The 16,757-nt window shown below is 47.7% G+C and overlaps 1 protein-coding gene across 1 annotated transcript in view; it reads right to left on the reverse strand.

The window, feature by feature from the left end:
• The window catches only part of Eef2k (eukaryotic elongation factor 2 kinase), a 61,023-nt gene that overhangs the window by 23,855 nt on the left and 20,411 nt on the right, over positions 1-16,757 (reverse strand). Inside the window, exons 3-4 of the mRNA XM_050143234.1 lie at positions 5,102-5,202; positions 2,306-2,366 (exon numbers count right to left, since the gene is read on the reverse strand). Of these exons, the coding sequence (XP_049999191.1) occupies positions 2,306-2,366; positions 5,102-5,202 (162 nt within the window). The remainder of the gene's footprint in view (positions 1-2,305; positions 2,367-5,101; positions 5,203-16,757) is intronic.

Consider the following 16,757-nt stretch of genomic DNA (forward strand, 5'->3'; position numbering starts at 1 on the left):
CACACACACACACACACACACACACACACACTAAAAATATGAAGATAAGCCAGACAGTGGTGACCTTTAATACCAGCACTCAGGAGGCAGAGGCAGGTGGAGCTCCGTAAGTTCAAGGCCAGCCTGGTCTACAGAGTGGTTCCAGGACAGACAAGACTACACAGAAAAACCCTGTTTCAAAAAACCAAAAAGATAGAACAAGACAAAAAACCTCAAAAACGAAGATAAAGAAAGAAGGAAAAAGAAAAACAGTAAAAACTGAAAGAAGGGAGGAGAGAGGAGGCCACCTAAACATCCATCAGTAATTTGCCACACAAAGCACAAGGTCTATTTGTTCAATGAAGTATTTACACAGCAAAAGGGGGGGGGGAATGTTGGGGCGGGAGAGATGGCTCAGAGGTTAAGAGCACTGTCTGTTTTTCTAGAGGACCTGGGTTCAATTCCCAGCACCCACATGTCAAAATACTAATGCACATAAAATAATTTTTTAAATTATTTAAAAAAAATGAAAAATGTCAAGTAAAAGAAGCCACACTCAAAGGACACAATGATAGATGAATGAAAGTCTTAGGACAGGGTCTGGGACAGTGTCGTGCTGTGGTGGATGAGCAGTGAGAGTCTGTGGGAACACTGGCTATGTTCTGCCTCTCTGGGTCCATGCCCGTGTGCCCGCCTTGGGGACACTCATCAAGATGTATGCTTTGCTTGCTGCCTGGTGTGGGGATGGAACTCAGCGTCTCCCACACGCTGAGGATTTACACACCAGTGAGGAACAGCTCCTTTCCTGTTCTTCTGTGAGTGTGTTACATTGTAAAAGGTCCCCTCACTCTGCGGGAAGAGCCCCCTTTTCCACTCCTGCTCTCTTTTTTGTTTGCAGGATGCTGGTTGCAGACACTGAATGTGTTTAGTAGCAAAAAGAAAACAAAACCCAGAGGGTAGTGCCAAGACCCACTGAGAAGTCTTCATGACCTCTTTGTGTAGGACGTGCCTAGAGGTGAGCAATCTACATTATAGAAAGTGGGTTGGGGGTTTCCAGGAGTTAGGGTGATGAAGGAATGGGGTGACAACAACCAGGGATGGGTCTTCCTGGGCTGTCCCCAGCCCAGGCTGGGATCTAGGTTGGCTTGACCTTGAGCAGGATGTGTGAGGGTGTGAGCACACCGCAGGACAGAACCCTAGTGGGCTCCAGGGATTTAAACAGAGCGTATGAAGCTGTGCCTGTATGCGGGGGTGATGACCAAAACATGTATGTGCATATATGAAATTCTAAAACAATAAATTTTAAACCGGGTGTGGGGGAGTTCTGGAACTGAACGGTGACTGTTAAACAGCTAAAAGCCATTGCATTGTATGCGCTTTTCTTTCCTTTTGCAGTGCTGAGGGTGGATACCAAGGTCTTGTGCCTGCTGGGTGAGTATGCTACCATAGACCTGCATCCTAAGGTCTTGCGCATGCTAGGCAAGTATGCTACCACAGACCTGCATCCCAAGGTCTTGTGCATGCTAGGCAAGCATGCCACCACAGACCTGCATCCTAAGGTCTTGTGCATGCTAGGCAAGCATGCTACCACAGACCTGCATCCCAAGCCAGAACTGTGTAAATGCAGTGAGCAATGTGTATGCTATGTGAGATACATGTTAATAAGCGAGTATTTAAAAATACAAAACATGGGCTGGTGAGATGGCTCAGTGAGCAACACAGCTTGTAGCCGAGCCTGAAAAATGAGCATCCAGGACCCATGTGGGGAAAACAAAACCAAATACCACAAGTTGTCCTCAGACCCATCAGGTGCACTGCAGCATGCATGTCCTCACAAATAAAAAAATAAATAAATGCAATAATAATTTAAAAATATAATATAGGGCCAGTGGATGGCTCTGCAAGGAAAAGTGCTTGTCACCTAGTCTAACAACATGAATTTGACCCCTGGGATCCACATGATGAAAAGAAAGAAAACAAGTTGTTTTCTGACCTCCACAAACACACACACACACACACACACACACACACACACACACACAATTAAAGTGGATTCACAGCATACAGGAGGCTGGGGCAGAAAGTTGTAAGTTGGAGGCCAGCCACAGTGAGCATGATGCTGCTTAGCCTGGCCTGCAAAGGATGACTCTGTCTATCTGTCTGTCTGTCTTTCCTCTTTCAAACACACAATAAACAAACAAACAAATAATAAATAAATGAGTGAAAATAAAAGACAAAATTAAATAAAACAGAAATGGGAAGAGGGCACTGAGAGTGGTTTGGGAAAGTCCCTACTCGGCCCTGGCCCCTCAGAGCTTCTGCTTACCTCAGATGCCATCTTGATGAAAACCTCATCTTGCAGCCATTCCCCGGTGATAGCGTTGTACCTACAGAGAGCAGAGCCCACCTAGAGCATCTTGGTCCTGCCCCTCACTAGCTCAAACTCTCCTGGGCTCTTTATAGGCCTCAGGACCCAGCCTGTTCGGCACCTGGGCCAACAGCTTGCTGAGTCTTGGGGTGGGCTGTGGACATCTTCCTCCCTCCCTCCCTCCCTCCCTCCCTCCCTCCCTCCCTCCCTCCCTCCCTCCCTCCCTCCCAGGTTCACGCATGACGGGGACTTGGTTTTCCTCAGATACACTTATTCCTTCTGTGTGGTCTCGCCAAGGTCAGCACTCCCTACTGGACTCTTGTCTGACTTGCTCTGCTCTGTTATCAGGCCACAGCTCCACAAAGCAGGCCCGTGTCTGTCTTGTTCACCACAGGGCCTAGTGTGTGTAGATGCTTAATAAACACACAGTGGGTGGGTGACTGAAGATATATATATCCTTATAATTGATCTATAACTTAAGTCTCAGGCAGTCCATATACCCAATAGAGCTATAGCAGGATCTCTGGATATATGGGCTGCCTGAGACCTAACAGTAGCAAACAGCAGGTCCCAGAGAGCGAGGGAGGGAGGTAGCAGTCTCAACTTTGCCAAGTACTTGGATCAGGCACCGCCCACACAGGTGGATACACACTCCCAAGAGGTAAGGACTGTCACAGTGCACGTAGGGGGCAGGGAAGGGAAGAGCTGCCTCTGAGGTGAGATAAGAAAGAGTGTGGAGGAAATGTGGAGGAAGTGATGGGGTGGAGAGAGACTTAGAGAGAGAGGGAGCGTGTAAGAGAGCGATGTGGAGAGATGAGAGGAAAAGGGGGAGACGGGCTGCGCGAGAGAGGGAGATGAAGAGAGAACGGTAAGGAAAGAGAAAGACGGAGAGACAGAACAACAGATGGCAGAAGAGGTGGGGGTGGTGGTCCCAGAGTACCCCCCACCCTCTTTCCAGAGCACCTCTGGCAGCCCCAGGCCTGTAGTGAGTCACTACAGCAGGAATCAACCCTTCCTTATCTCTGGCCAGCAGCCTTCTCTCTCAGAACACCAGACCTGGGAAAACAGGTTTGTCAGGAACCAACAGAAGCCTGGCAGGTTACCTCCCCAGGCTCAGAGGAGGAAGAGGGCTCTGCCAGGCTGTCGGTTTGGCTGCAGCCAGTGGGAGGCAAGCCCTATGTTCTACATAGAGAGATGGACCACTCCCTCACCTCCATTCTGAGAGGCACTCAGAGGCTGGGGCAGGGGGTCAGTGTGCAACCTTGAAAGGGTCTTGCTTGCTGCTAGCAAACACCAACACCACAAAGGGAAGAGCCAGGTAGAACTGGTGCACAGACCTGTAACCCCAGCCACTTTCAAAGGTCTGTCTGGGCTGCATCGTAAGTTCAAAGTCAGCCTAGGCCAACCTGGGGGGAACCCTATCTCAGATGAAGGCTGGGAACGTAACTCACAGGCAGAACACTCGCCTAGTATCTAGGAAGCCCTGGGCTCAGTCCCCAGTAACATGGTAAGAAAATGAATAAATGACTGAATGCCTAGTGTGCCCAAAGTTCACGGAGTTCACTATATGCTGGGCGCTTAAGCAGACGGCTTCATTTAATCTTTACAGAGACCCTAAGATGGCGACAATTACTGTGCCTGTTTTACAGAAACCGGCTCAGAGGTGAGGTCTCCTGCCTGAGCATCGGGATTCAAACTCAGGTATGATTAAAGCAGAATCTAGCTCTTAACCACCCTGGAAAGTTCAGAGGGACAGGAAAAACTGCCCTAAATGGACGGCTAGCTTGTAGCAAGGCTTTTAATCTTAAAAGGCGAAGGCCAGAGAAAGAAGTGTCAGGTTTAGAAAATTCAGAATGTTTCAGACAGCCAAGCTTGGCTTCCAGGAATCAGAATGTTTCAGATTTCAGACAGCCACGCTTGGCCTCCAGCAATCAGAACGTTCTAGACAGCCATGCTTGGCATCCTCTTCCTGGCAGCCTGGGTAGAAGAAACTCAGCCATGAGAAATAAATAGTTCAGCCTGGTCCAAGACCCCAACTGGGCTTCAAGACACAGAGTCAGCTCAGCGTAGGGCCCCTCTTTCCCTGGCTAACCCGAGGATCTGGGCAGTGTCATCAGCTTACTAACCTAGTGCTCTCGCAGGTAGATAGAGGTAGGACCTACTTAGACCTCACAGACTGGGATCCAGACCATGCTGAGCTATCCTGCCCCCACCTTGGAAGGTAGACCTCCGGCTGAGGAGAGGAGGCATATGAGGGGCTCTGCAGCCATCTCCTTGAAGGACAGGAGTAGAAACAGAGAAGAGGGCGGAATGTGTTAGCCAGAGAAAAATGTCACAGCCAGTGACCATGCATCAAACCGGCTGCTCTGTCTCGATACTGTCTGCCTCTACTGCTGTTTGCAAGGACAGTGTTGGGAGGATGGTGTCACAAGTCAGGAGGAGCCTGGGTCCCTGAGCTGCCCCGAGGAGCTGCTCAACTCTCAACCTACTTCAGATGGATGACAGACACACCTTTGCTGCATGAAATGGCCCCCTCTCCTTATCTAAGATATCCAGGACCAAAAGTTTTCCACGGTTCAGATTGTTCCCAGTTTTGAATGTTAGTACAGACTTAGCTGGTTGGGCCTCTCTGATAATCCCACCTGCTCCAGATACTGTATTGGTTCTCTTTCTTTAGCCAGAAGCAGGACTCATGACACCTCCCATCCCCAAACCCACAAGGACTCCTCAAAGCCCCTGGGACAAACTGCTAACCTGTGCCGGGTAGCGTGTTCCGTGGCGATGTTCTCAAGATGGAACTTGGCCCAGGGGTCAGGCATACCCTTGGCTTTCTGAATCGCCTGTTTCCAGGTTTCCTGCAGAAGGCAAAGGGAGCGTTAGGCCCAGGTCAGGGGCAGCCAGCCGCCTCTTCCCCAGTTATGTCCCCAGGGGAGGACCACAGCATCCAAAAGAAAGGATTCCCATCTGCTGTCCTCCCAAGAACAGTCCTGGAGGGACCCAGAGAATTCTCATGGGCTTCGCCTAAAGATAGAAGTTACTGACATGTTAATTATATATTTCTTCACTTGCTGCCAAAAAGTTGAAAGTGAAAATAAAACTTTTGAGGGATGGAGAGATGGTTCAGTGGTCAAGAGCATGTACTGTTCTTGCAGAGGGCCTGAGTGTGGTTTGATGAACAGCCACATCCACATCACACAGATCACAGCTACCTGTAACTCCAGCTCCACGGGATCTGTTGCCCTCTTCCTGCTTCTTCAGGCACTGAAGCCTGTGTGTGTGTACATGTGCATGTGCATGTGCGCGCGCACACACACACACACACACACACACACACACAGAGTTTTTTGAGCCAGGCAGTGGTGTAACGTGCCTTTAATCCCAGCACTCGGGAAGCAGAGGCAGGTGGATCTGTGTGAGTTCGAGGCCAGCCTGGTCTACAAGAGCTAGTTCCAGGACAGGCTCCAAAGCGACAGAGAAACACGGTCTTGAAAAACAAACAAAAATTAATAAAATATGAGTGTTGCGTAGGCAGACTTCTGTGAGTTTGCCATCAGCCTGGCCATCACAGTTACAGGACACAGTTAAGACCCTGTCTCAAAAATATTAAAAAATAAAACATGATATTGGACGGGAGTATAGCTCAGTGATAGGGTGCTTGCCTGGTATACACAAGGCCCTAGCTTTGGCCCCCAGAAATTCTCCTTTCTCCCATTTAAACAAGGTTAAGCGTTTTTTAGTGAGTGCCTGCCAGGACCCTGACCTCCTAGTGCAGCACCACTGCAAACACTGTGCACACGGCAACCTGCTAAAGAGCTAGAATGGGGCAGACCAACAACAAAACCCTCATTCCTTAACTTCACCCAGCAGCTCCTGCATCCAGGAACCAACCCCACAGAGAGAGAACTAAGTTCACACTCACACTAATTCAAGATCCATCCTACGAGCTGGCAAAAATGAACCCAACCTAAGCACGAAGGCAAGAACTGCTTGAACACGTTCTTATCTTCATGCAGAAGGCTAAGGAAGCTGGGCATGGTGGTACAACCTGTAGTCCCAGCCTTGGGAAGCTGAGGCAGGTGGATTACCAAGAGTTTGAGGTCAGCCTGGGTTACACAGAAAGTGTCAGGATGGACAGGAATGCATAGATCTGGCTCAAAGCAAGGAAGAATGAGGAGGAGGAGGAAGAGGAGGGAAGGAAGAGGAAGAGGAGGGAGAGGAAGGAACATTGCTAAATGGTTTTATGGTAGGTGCTTTGGTCTGAGCCCCTCAAGCCTCATGTGTTGGAAACTCAATCCCTAGACTCCCACGCGGATGGTATTCTGAGATGGGATCCTTGGGAGCTGACTAGGAGCAGAGGAGGCCAGGGAGATGGAGCCCCCTCCCAGCCCCACGATGGCACCGGTGGTGTTACGAGATGAGAACAGGGTTAATACAGTCTCTGTATCACATCATGTGATGCCCTCTGCCTTGCTATGACTCAGCCGGATGAAGCTCTCACCAGATGTCAGGAAGATACCAAATAGTGCTCTTGGACTACACAGGATCCGTTCTTATAAACTAAATAAGCTTCTATTTAGTAAGAATTTTTCAGTTAATTATTTGTCGTTGCTCCTCCCCTCTCCTTTTGAGTCAGGGTTTCATAGTATAGTCCTGGCTGTTCTAGAATTCACTATGCAGATTAGACTGGCCTGAAACTCACAAAGATCCTCCCGAGGGCTGCCATTTGAGGCGTGTGCCAAGACACCCATCCAGCAACTATTCTCCACGAACCACCCATTCTTGTTTGTGTTGTCACAGCGACAGAAAACAGACCGACTCAGCAGCTTCCCATTTTAGCTGTCTTCAGTCTGTTGTATGCTTTGAGGAGACCACAGCAGAAACTTCCCTGCCCTTTCCGAACCAATATCCTTAGTCCACGGCACTCTGAATCTTCACTACCCTTTTGCTCTCTTCCTCAGAAACTCAAATCTTTGCCCCAAAGGAACTTAAATCTTTGCTCCAGAATCACCAAGACCCAAACTCCCTTCCAGACCTGTAGATGTTCCCCTGTGGGGAAGATAATTGGTAGGGGACTGGGCATCTCTGGGTGAGACAGGCCAGGAGGAGTTCTGGATCAGGGAAGGGGCAGTCGAGGGACAGCAATTTCAGATCACCTTTGTACCACTAGTTCCTTCAGTGCCCCAGCTAACCTTAGAAAAAGTCCAGCTTCCCAGGCCTCAGCAGAGCTGCCCAGTGCCCACCCTCCTAGCATGGACCCCTCACTGGGACCCTGTTAAAAACAGAAGTAATCAGGGAAAGGAGCTAAGACACTCCCCCCCACCCCCTTACACACAGAGAGAGACAGAGACAGAAAGAACGAGCCTGGGCTCCCCTTGCAAGAGGCTTTCCAATGTCTGCAAAGCCCATGTTTTTTTTTTTTCTTCCAGTATGGAAGCTAATTTATGACTAATGAACCTACTAGGCCAACACAGAAAAGACCCCAGCAGCCACTGCCCGTGCATGCCTTCAGTGAGTTCCATTCCATTTTTAAAATATGGTTGAAAACACACAGCGAACACACATTACATCCTTTTGGGGGAGCAGATCCCTGGGACTTCATGCTTTAGTGGTCCTAACCACCACCCTCTCCACACTCCAAAAGGATCATCTGCTTCACATGAAAACCACGCACACTGCAGAATTCTGAACGAGAAAGTGGAGTCCTCCCAACAGCCCTTCCTGGGCTGATGCTTGCTGCAGACATTGAGCAAGTTTTCTTTGCCTTTGTTAAAAGATGTGCTTCACGAGCGGCATGCCCTGCTTCTCTTCTGAATCCTACTTTCTGCACGTAACTCTCGGTCTTCGACGGCCCTCTGGCTTGTGTGTACAGACCGCATCCTTCCCAGGGCCGTGGGATAGAGAACTGTGTAGGTATACCCTACTCATGTGCCCCCAGGAGATCGTACTTGGATGCCTTCCAGTCCGTCCCAGAACACACAGTGCTGACTCTAGTATTTTTGTCTCTACAACTCTGCATACTGTGCAAGATCTCAGTAGGAGAAATTGTTGTTTCTTTTCTTTTCTTTTTTCAATGTAATTGCTGAGCCAGATTTAAAGTCTAGGGGCCTGGGAAACAGGTCAGTGTGGCAGAGGGCTCGGCCCTGGGTTCAGTCCTCAGCAGTGAAACAAAAAAAAAAAAAAAAAAAAAAAAAAAAAATCAGAAATTGCCCCAGAATGTTCTTGTAAGTTATGCTCCAAGCAGCAGTAAATATGTCAGTCAAGTTTTAGTGGGAGATTGTGCCAAGGAAGTATAGAATTTACACATTTGCAACTGTACAGAGTAATAAATATCTGAGTTTATTACTACAGAACTGGCTTGCGCTCATCTTTCCCCCTCTTATGAATGACTCCCCAGCAGATATGCGGACATCCAAAATAGCTTCTGAATCTCAATCCCTGTACATCAAGAGGCATATCACTGTCTTATACTCCAGCCGCTGGGAATGGCTCATCTGTCTGTCTGGGGAGGTGGAGGCTGCCTGTCCTTCCGCACATGTCTATACCTGTGGAGACATGTTTCTCTGGCTGTGTCTGTCTTGAAGGATGACTCTACCACTGCCTACAGTGCCAGCGATAAGGGCTGTGGGGGGGGGGGGGAAAGGACATGGATTATCAACAGAAGTCATCTGGCTAGACTCAGTAGCTCCAACCAAAACCACAGTTAAAAGCGTTGGGGCTGGGGCTGCGGATAATCGGTACACAGCTTGCCTAGCACACACGAGGTCCCAAGTTCCATCCCCAATACCACTAAGAACAAAACAAACAGCAAACGAGGAAGAAAGTACTTTATAGGTGTGGGAATGGCATGGGGGCAGGGGGACAAAAATCACCTTTTCCAATCTCAGGAGTCACTCCACACCAACTACAGATGTTTTTTAGCACAACTGGCTTGTTTCTAAGACAGGGTCTCACTACGTAAAGCTGGTCCCAAGCTCGCTATCCTCCTGCCTCAGCCTCTCATGGGCTGGGATTATAGTTGCTCATCACCATACGTAGCTGCAACTGGCTTTTCCTTTTTTTAAAAAAAAAATATTTATTTATTATGTATACAATATTCTGTCTGTGTGTATGTCTGCAGGCCAGAAGAGGGCACCAGACTTCATTACAGATGGTTATGAGCCACCATGTGGTTGCTGGGAATTGAACTCAGGAACTTTGGAAGAGCAGGCAATGCTCTTAACCTCTGAGCCATCTCTCCAGCCCCTGGCTTTTCCTTTTTAAAGCGCAGTATAAAAAGTCTAATATTGGGCAGGGGTGATAGTTGAGCAGGAGCTACTACTGCCAATTCTGACAACCGGAGTTCGATCCCTGGGACCCACCTGCTAGAAGGAGAGAAACAGCTCCCTCAAGTTGGCAAACTGTCTTCTCACCTCCACATAAATGCTAGGTACACACAAAATAAATAAATGAATATTAAATTAAAAAAAAAAGCCTGCTGGGTGGTGATGGCACCAGCCAGCCTGGTCTACAGAGTGATTTCCAGGGTGGCTGTGGCTACACAGAGAAACCCTGTTTAGAAAAACAAAACAAAAAGAAACCTTGTCTTGAAAAACCAAAACAAACGAATGAATGAGATCTAGCACTAACATCTGGGCCCCTTAATCTTGGTCCCATTACTGCTGTTTTTTGGAATTCATGCTTTTGCTGACAAGTAAGACTAAAGGTTTTGGGGACTCTGCACACAGGACAGATACTCTCACCAGAAAGTAGCTCTTTGAGATGGCAATACACATCAGGGGTGACTCCATTTGAGCTCACTGTCACTGCTGTGATATTTTACCATCAGGTCAGGAAAACTACCTACATATGTCTTACAATGAGAACATATTCCAGGATTGTGCGCGCGTGCGTGCATGCGTGCGTGCGTGCGTGTGTGTGTGTGTGTGTGTGTGTGTGTGTGTGTGGTGCTGGAGATTGAACTTAGGTTCTCATGCAAGCTAGGCAAGTATTGTACCACTGAACTATATTCTCAGCCCTGAAAAGTGTAAACCAAAGTCACTATTAAAGGAGTCTTTGTTGATACTGCTAGGGCCTCATACATGCTGGCACATGCTCTCCCACTGAGTGACACTCCCAGCAGTTAGAAGATTCTTAAATCAGCTCTAATAGTCTCTAGTTCAAATGATCTTAAATCTCAGCTGCTGAGTAGGTGAGTTGATTTTGCAGGTTTGTCTTAAACGAGAGGAAAGAGCCAGGAACCGTGGCAGACAAACGTAGCTCCAGCCTTAGCAGGAGACCCCTGAGTTCAAAGACAGCTAGTGGTATGGCAAGTCCTTGTCTCAGAAAAGGGACAGAGAGGCTCAGAGATTAAGAGCACTGAGTGTTCTTCCAGAGGTCTTGGCTCGATTCTCAGCACCCACATTGGTAGCTCTCACACCCATCTGTGACTCTAGTTCCAAGGGGATCCAATGCTTTTTTTTTAGACCTCTGCAGGCAAGGCAAGCATATGGTGCAGATGTACAATAGACAAAACACTCATACACACAAATAACATAAATCTTAGAGGGCTGAGGAGAGATGACTCAATGGGTGAAGAAGGTACTTGACCCCAAGTCTGACAATGTAGGTTCAATCTCTGGGACACACACTGAAGAAGGGGAAAACAGATTCCCACAAACTATCCTCTGGCCTCCACATGCGTGTGATGACAGAACACCCAAGCCCACACACATATACACACAGAGCATGCCCAAGCCCACACAGAGCAAAGCTAAAAAGGGAATAGAGAGGGTTGATTTTTCTAAGTCAAAGAATACAAAATAAAATAAACAAACAGAATCTCAAAATATGAACACATTTCCTGGAAGATGCAGGGGGTAACACTAGAAAAAATATAAAGTGTCTTTGAGGCCCTTGGTACAAGTGACAACCGTGTTAGGTTTTTTGTTCTTGTTTTGGTTTGGTTTTTGAGACAGAATCTCGTGTAATCCAGGCTAAGCTCAAACTTGTTATAGTCCAGGATGACCTTAAACTTCTGACCATCTCATCTCTACCTCCCCAAGTGCTGGGATTACAGTGTACACCACCACACTGGGTTAATGCAGGGCTTGAAGCCAGGACTTCACCGGTGCTAGGCAAGTACTCTGCCTCCTGAGTTGCAGCCTTTGTTTTAACATTATTATTATTTCCATGATCACAGCTATTGTAGCCTTTTATGAAGCATCCAGGGACCAAACGAGCCCTCCTTCCATGACCAACTGTTCCACTGTAAATGTTTTGTCTCTCTGTTGTTCTGGAGAGTCCAAGAAATACAATTTTGAGTCAGCCCAGGCTTTCCTTCCTGGAGAAACAGAGGGTTCATACCAGACTCTGTGAGAAAATGTAAAAAGCAGGAAGAGGTGAAGGATCACAGCCAAGCACAGTTAGGAGGAGACCACAGTGTTGTGTGGCCACCTCACACCCTGCCACACGCACTTAGCAGTTTATATGTGCATCCGTGGATTCCAGCACTCCACACGCACTCAGCAGTTTATATGTGCATCCGTGGACTCCAGCACCCCATGAAATACTGGAGACCATCAAAGCAACACACAAATCCCAAGAAATCGAAGAAACTACAATATTAAAGCACATCCATGTGACAGGCCACCACAGAGCAGAAAGGTGGCTTTTTCTTGTTCCAGTACTGAGGATTGAACCTGGGGCTTCCTGTGTGCTAAGGAAGCATTCTGCCACTGAACTATATCCCTAGCCTTCTCTCTGTGTGCTTGCTCAAGCCTGCCAATAGGAGTGTGATTCCCGGGACCCATGTGGTTGATAGAAGGGGAGAACTGAGTCAAGTTATTCTCTGACCTCATACCCATGCCACAAAGTGTGTGCCCTCCCCCATATATGTAAACAATGTTTAAAAAGTAAAATAATTGAATGTGGTGGCAGATGCCTTTGATTCCATCACTCAAAAGGCTGTGAGTTCAAGGACACCTTGGTTTACATAGCAAGCTCACAGCCAGTCAATGCTACATAGAGAGGTCCTGTCTCAGGATAAAGCAATCAATCAAACCAAAAGTCCATAAGAAAATTCTGTTTGCAGAAGTAGCTACAACTGTAACTTTGGGGGTTCAAAGCCCTGGTTAGGAAGAAAGGTAAAGATAGGAATAATAAAAACCAAGGCGGCAGCATTCACTGGGGTGACATAACAGTGGGGTAACACCGGGCTTCTTGGGAGCCCCTGCCCACACTGCATTCTACTGGCATCTCATGGCAATTTGGGAGGACAGAGAGATAAGTGGGAGGGGTCCAGGTTCAGAGAACAGGAAAACTTTGGATACGTGAGGCTTAGAAGGAAGCTTTGCCCTGGTTGGCAAAAGAAGTTAAACACAGCCACTATGAGACCTTCTTAGGCCACCCCTCAGAATGGATTTATGCACACAAAGTGTCTATGGGACAACGAGATGGCTCGGGGGGTAAAGGCATTTGCCATCCACCTTGATGACCCGAGTTTGATCTTAGGATCCCTCCTTCTACCACTTCCAGCAAACTGTCCTGACTTCTATATGCACAGTGTGATACACAAATAAACAAAAACTTCTTCAGTCTAGAAAAGGCAAACTCACGAAGACAGAGGAGTAGATTAGTGGTCCCGAGAGCTGGGTAGAGCAGAGATATAAGGGGTGCCTGTGAGGTACAGCTTTCAACAAAGCCAGCTATAGAGATGGCTGCGTAATTTTATGAATTTACTGAAAGACACTACATTTAAATGGGTAAGCTGTACGGTAAGTGGGTTATATTTTCGTAAAATTGCTAGAAAAAAGTGAAACTAAGAGAAAGCAGGGGAGGGGAAGCCCTTGTCAATCAACACCCTTGCACACTGCACCAAACCATTTCAGCACATTCCTCAGTAGTGTGAGCCCCTGCAGCAGGGTTACAACCTTCTTAAACTCCTCCTGCGGGGCACCCCACGTCACCAGACAGCTTCCCAGGAGATCCAAACATCTTAGGTATCCCCTTCTTTTTATTATTATTATTATTATTATTATTATTATTTAGTTTTTCGAGACAGGGTTTCTCTGTAGCTTTGGAGCCTGTCCTGGCACTAGCTCTTGTAGACCAGGCTGGCCTCGAACTCACAGAGATCCGCCTGCCTCTGCCTCCCGAGTGCTGGGATTAAAGGCGTGCGCCACCACCACCCGGCTTTATTATTTTAAGATGCTAGAGACTGAACCCAGGTTGTCAGGCTCACTAGGAAAACACTCTAGCCACTGAGTCACCGATCAAGCCAGACCAGGCCCGTAAACTTTGCTTTCTGACTGTATTCTCAAAGCACAAAAAACAGTTAACTGCCTCTGGCTTACTTCCTATGGTCATGGGTCTGAAGCCTGAGGTGCCAGGGTGGAGCCTCACAGGCTCAGGAGGCAGGGACACGTCTCTGCTCAGTGAGTCATCACACCTTGGCTCTCCAGTCTCATTCTGGAGTGACTAGTTTGTGTTTTTTAAACCAAGCTGTTAGAACATTAACAGCATGAACGGCACTTACGCAACTGAAGATGGGACGTGGGAAGCCAGGTACCCCATACAGCAGGGCAGTTTGTTGGTGCAATCAGCCATACCACAAGATTTTAAATTCCAGGTTCTGCCTAAGCCACTCCATTGCTAGTTAGGACATTCTCGGGCAAGTGTATCCCCGCACAGGCAAAGCCGTATGTACAAGGAAACACTGTCCTCCAATGAGATGAAATTCAGCTTTTAAAGACAACAAATGAAAGATCGTATGCACAAGGCCCTGGGCTTGATCACAAACAATGAAAAAAACAAAAACCCCACAAAATATAGTGAGATCCAAACTGCAGGCATTAACAGCACCACTCTGAGACAGGATCTCCAGGGAGGGAACACAGTCCTGTCGCTTCGCAGGAACACGACTTCAATTTACCATCTGGCAAACTGCCCACTGTCTGGGGCTATCGGGATCATTGTGTACACCGTACTGAGCGAGCCACGTACGGCAGAGCCTGCCCAGACCGCAGCCAAGCTACGGAAGCTAGAGTTCATGTCAGCTCCCAAGGGGAAAAGAGATGATGGATAAGGGTGGAAACCAGCTTGTAACGTCTTCACGAAAACTAAAGGAAGCAAATCAGGGCGTGTGAACATACCCTGGCCTAAGCAACAGACTTTTCTGGAGGGCATGCTCTGTGCTGAGATGGGGGGGGGGGCGCACATTTTCATTTGTCTACAGTTCAGATTTGTTTTATCTGTACATACACTAAGCACAGATTATATATATTATAAAGATTTACTTTTTAAGTTTATATATGTAGAAGCTGCAGAGACAGGCTCAGCGGTTAAGATCACTGGCTGCACTTTCAATGGACCCATATTTGATTCCCAGCATGTGCATGGTAGCTCAAAACTAGCTGGAAGCCCGGCAGTGGTGGTGCACACCTTTAATCCCAGCACTCTGGAGGCTGAGGCAGGTGGATCTCTGTGAGTTTGAGGCCAGCCTGGTCTGTAAGAACTAGTACCAAGACAGGCTCCAAAGCTATAGAGAAAACCTATCTCAAAGCCGGGCGGTGGTGGCACATACCTTTAATCCCAGCACTCGGGACGTAGAGGCAGGTGGATCTCTGTGAGTTCGAAGCCAGCCTGGTCTACAAGGGCTAGTTCCAGGACAGGTTCCAGAGCTACAGAGTAAACCCTGTCTTGAAAAACAAAACAAACAAAACCCAAACTAGCTTGAGTTCTAGGGGATCCAACACCCTCTTCTATCCTCTGGGTACACCAGGCACAGAAGTGACATACAGAAATACGTGCAGGTAAGACACTCACACATATGAAATTTAAAAAATAAATTTATATATGTGAATCTGCCATACATAAAATACATTTGCATATATTTATATAGTTTATGAATATATTTGCACTTATATTTAAAGACTGCATTGTGTATGCTATTTGCAGTAAGGGGGAAGAAATTCATCAACAATTTTCTCAAAGGGCTGGGGTTGTTGCTCAACTGCCCTGGAATCTATATGTCTCTGGGTTCCAATCCTGAGCACTGCATGAAAAACCAGTCCTTCCAAAAGGGCTGAGCAAGGCTGGTGAGACGGCCAAGTGGGCAAGATTGTGCTTTTCATGCAAGCAAAAATAATTCCTGGATCTCAGAGGTGGAAGGAGAACCCACTGCGGAAAAGTTGTCCTCTGGTCTCCATGCAAGTGCCAGGACACACACATATCCACACACACAATACATGGATAAATGTAAAACTAAGAATAAATACAATTTATAATGGGGGAAGGGAGAGGAAAATGTGGAAGGGCCCAGTGTGGTGGCACACGCTTGCGGTCCTAGCACTAGGGAGATCGAAAGATCAGGAGTTCGAGGTCATTCACTGCAGAGTTAATTTGAGCTATAAGCCCAAATCAAGCCTGGGTGATGGCGGTGCGTACCTTGAATCCCAGCACTCAGGAGGCAGAGGCAGGCAGATCTCTGAGTTCAAGGCCAGCCTGGTCTACAGAGTGAGACCCAGGACAGCTAGGGCCACACAGAGAAACCCTGTCTTGAAAAAAAGCAACAAAAATAAAAGCTCAAACCACTGTGGGGAGGTGTGGCAGAAGAGATTTATCTGGAAGGAGGTGGGAGGGGGAGTGGGCATAAATATGACCAAAATTATTGATATGCATGAAATTCTCAAAGAATGAAAAGTTCAAAACCAAATCAACCAAACAAACCAAACACTGTAGAACTGTCCAAGGTGTAAGAAAAGAACAGCCAGTCACCCCATCTGATCCTGCCCTAAATCGATCCCTGATGGTGACACTCTTCCTTAGTCAATCCATCTCAAAACCTCTCTCCCTGTCGTGGTTCCAACACTTTACTGAGTGAGGCCTTTCCTCACATAGGGCAACTTCCCCTGAGGGGAAGGCTGGTAGCTACTGAGACCCTTCTCAGTGGTTCTGCCCAGTTCCTTGGGAACTTGGGTGCTGACATTTCACAATACATACCCAGAACCTGCTGGGGGGAAGGTGAGATGGCCATTTTGGTTCAACAACCCAGGTTACCATGTCAACAGTAAATCACACACACACACACACACACACATCAGAGCCTGCTTTCAATGAGGTCCGACGTGAGCAATGAAGACTTGAACCACCTCGTGCCTGGTTCAATATTTTACCAACTGCTTCTTACTTATATGTAATTTAAGGAATGGTGGGGTCATCGACAGCCCCCAGCCTGCAGCGAGGAGCTGGCTCATGGAGTGACATTGAGCGGTGACAGGTATGTGAGGAGTCTGCCCAGAGCCCAAGGGAATACAGAGGGAGCCCCCGCAGAGTTTAGACTGGAGGTTTCCTGAGCCAGGCCTCAAGGGGAAGAAGCTTTAGGCAGAGGCAAGCGAAGGGAGGCTGCCTATGCCAGGAGCTGCTCCCAGCTCCT

This window comes from Alexandromys fortis, unplaced genomic scaffold (assembly GCF_014885135.2).
Source record: "Alexandromys fortis isolate MF-2015 unplaced genomic scaffold, M_Fortis_MF-2015_v1.1 scaffold_45, whole genome shotgun sequence".
In the NCBI taxonomy this organism is placed as follows: domain Eukaryota; kingdom Metazoa; phylum Chordata; class Mammalia; order Rodentia; family Cricetidae; genus Alexandromys; species Alexandromys fortis.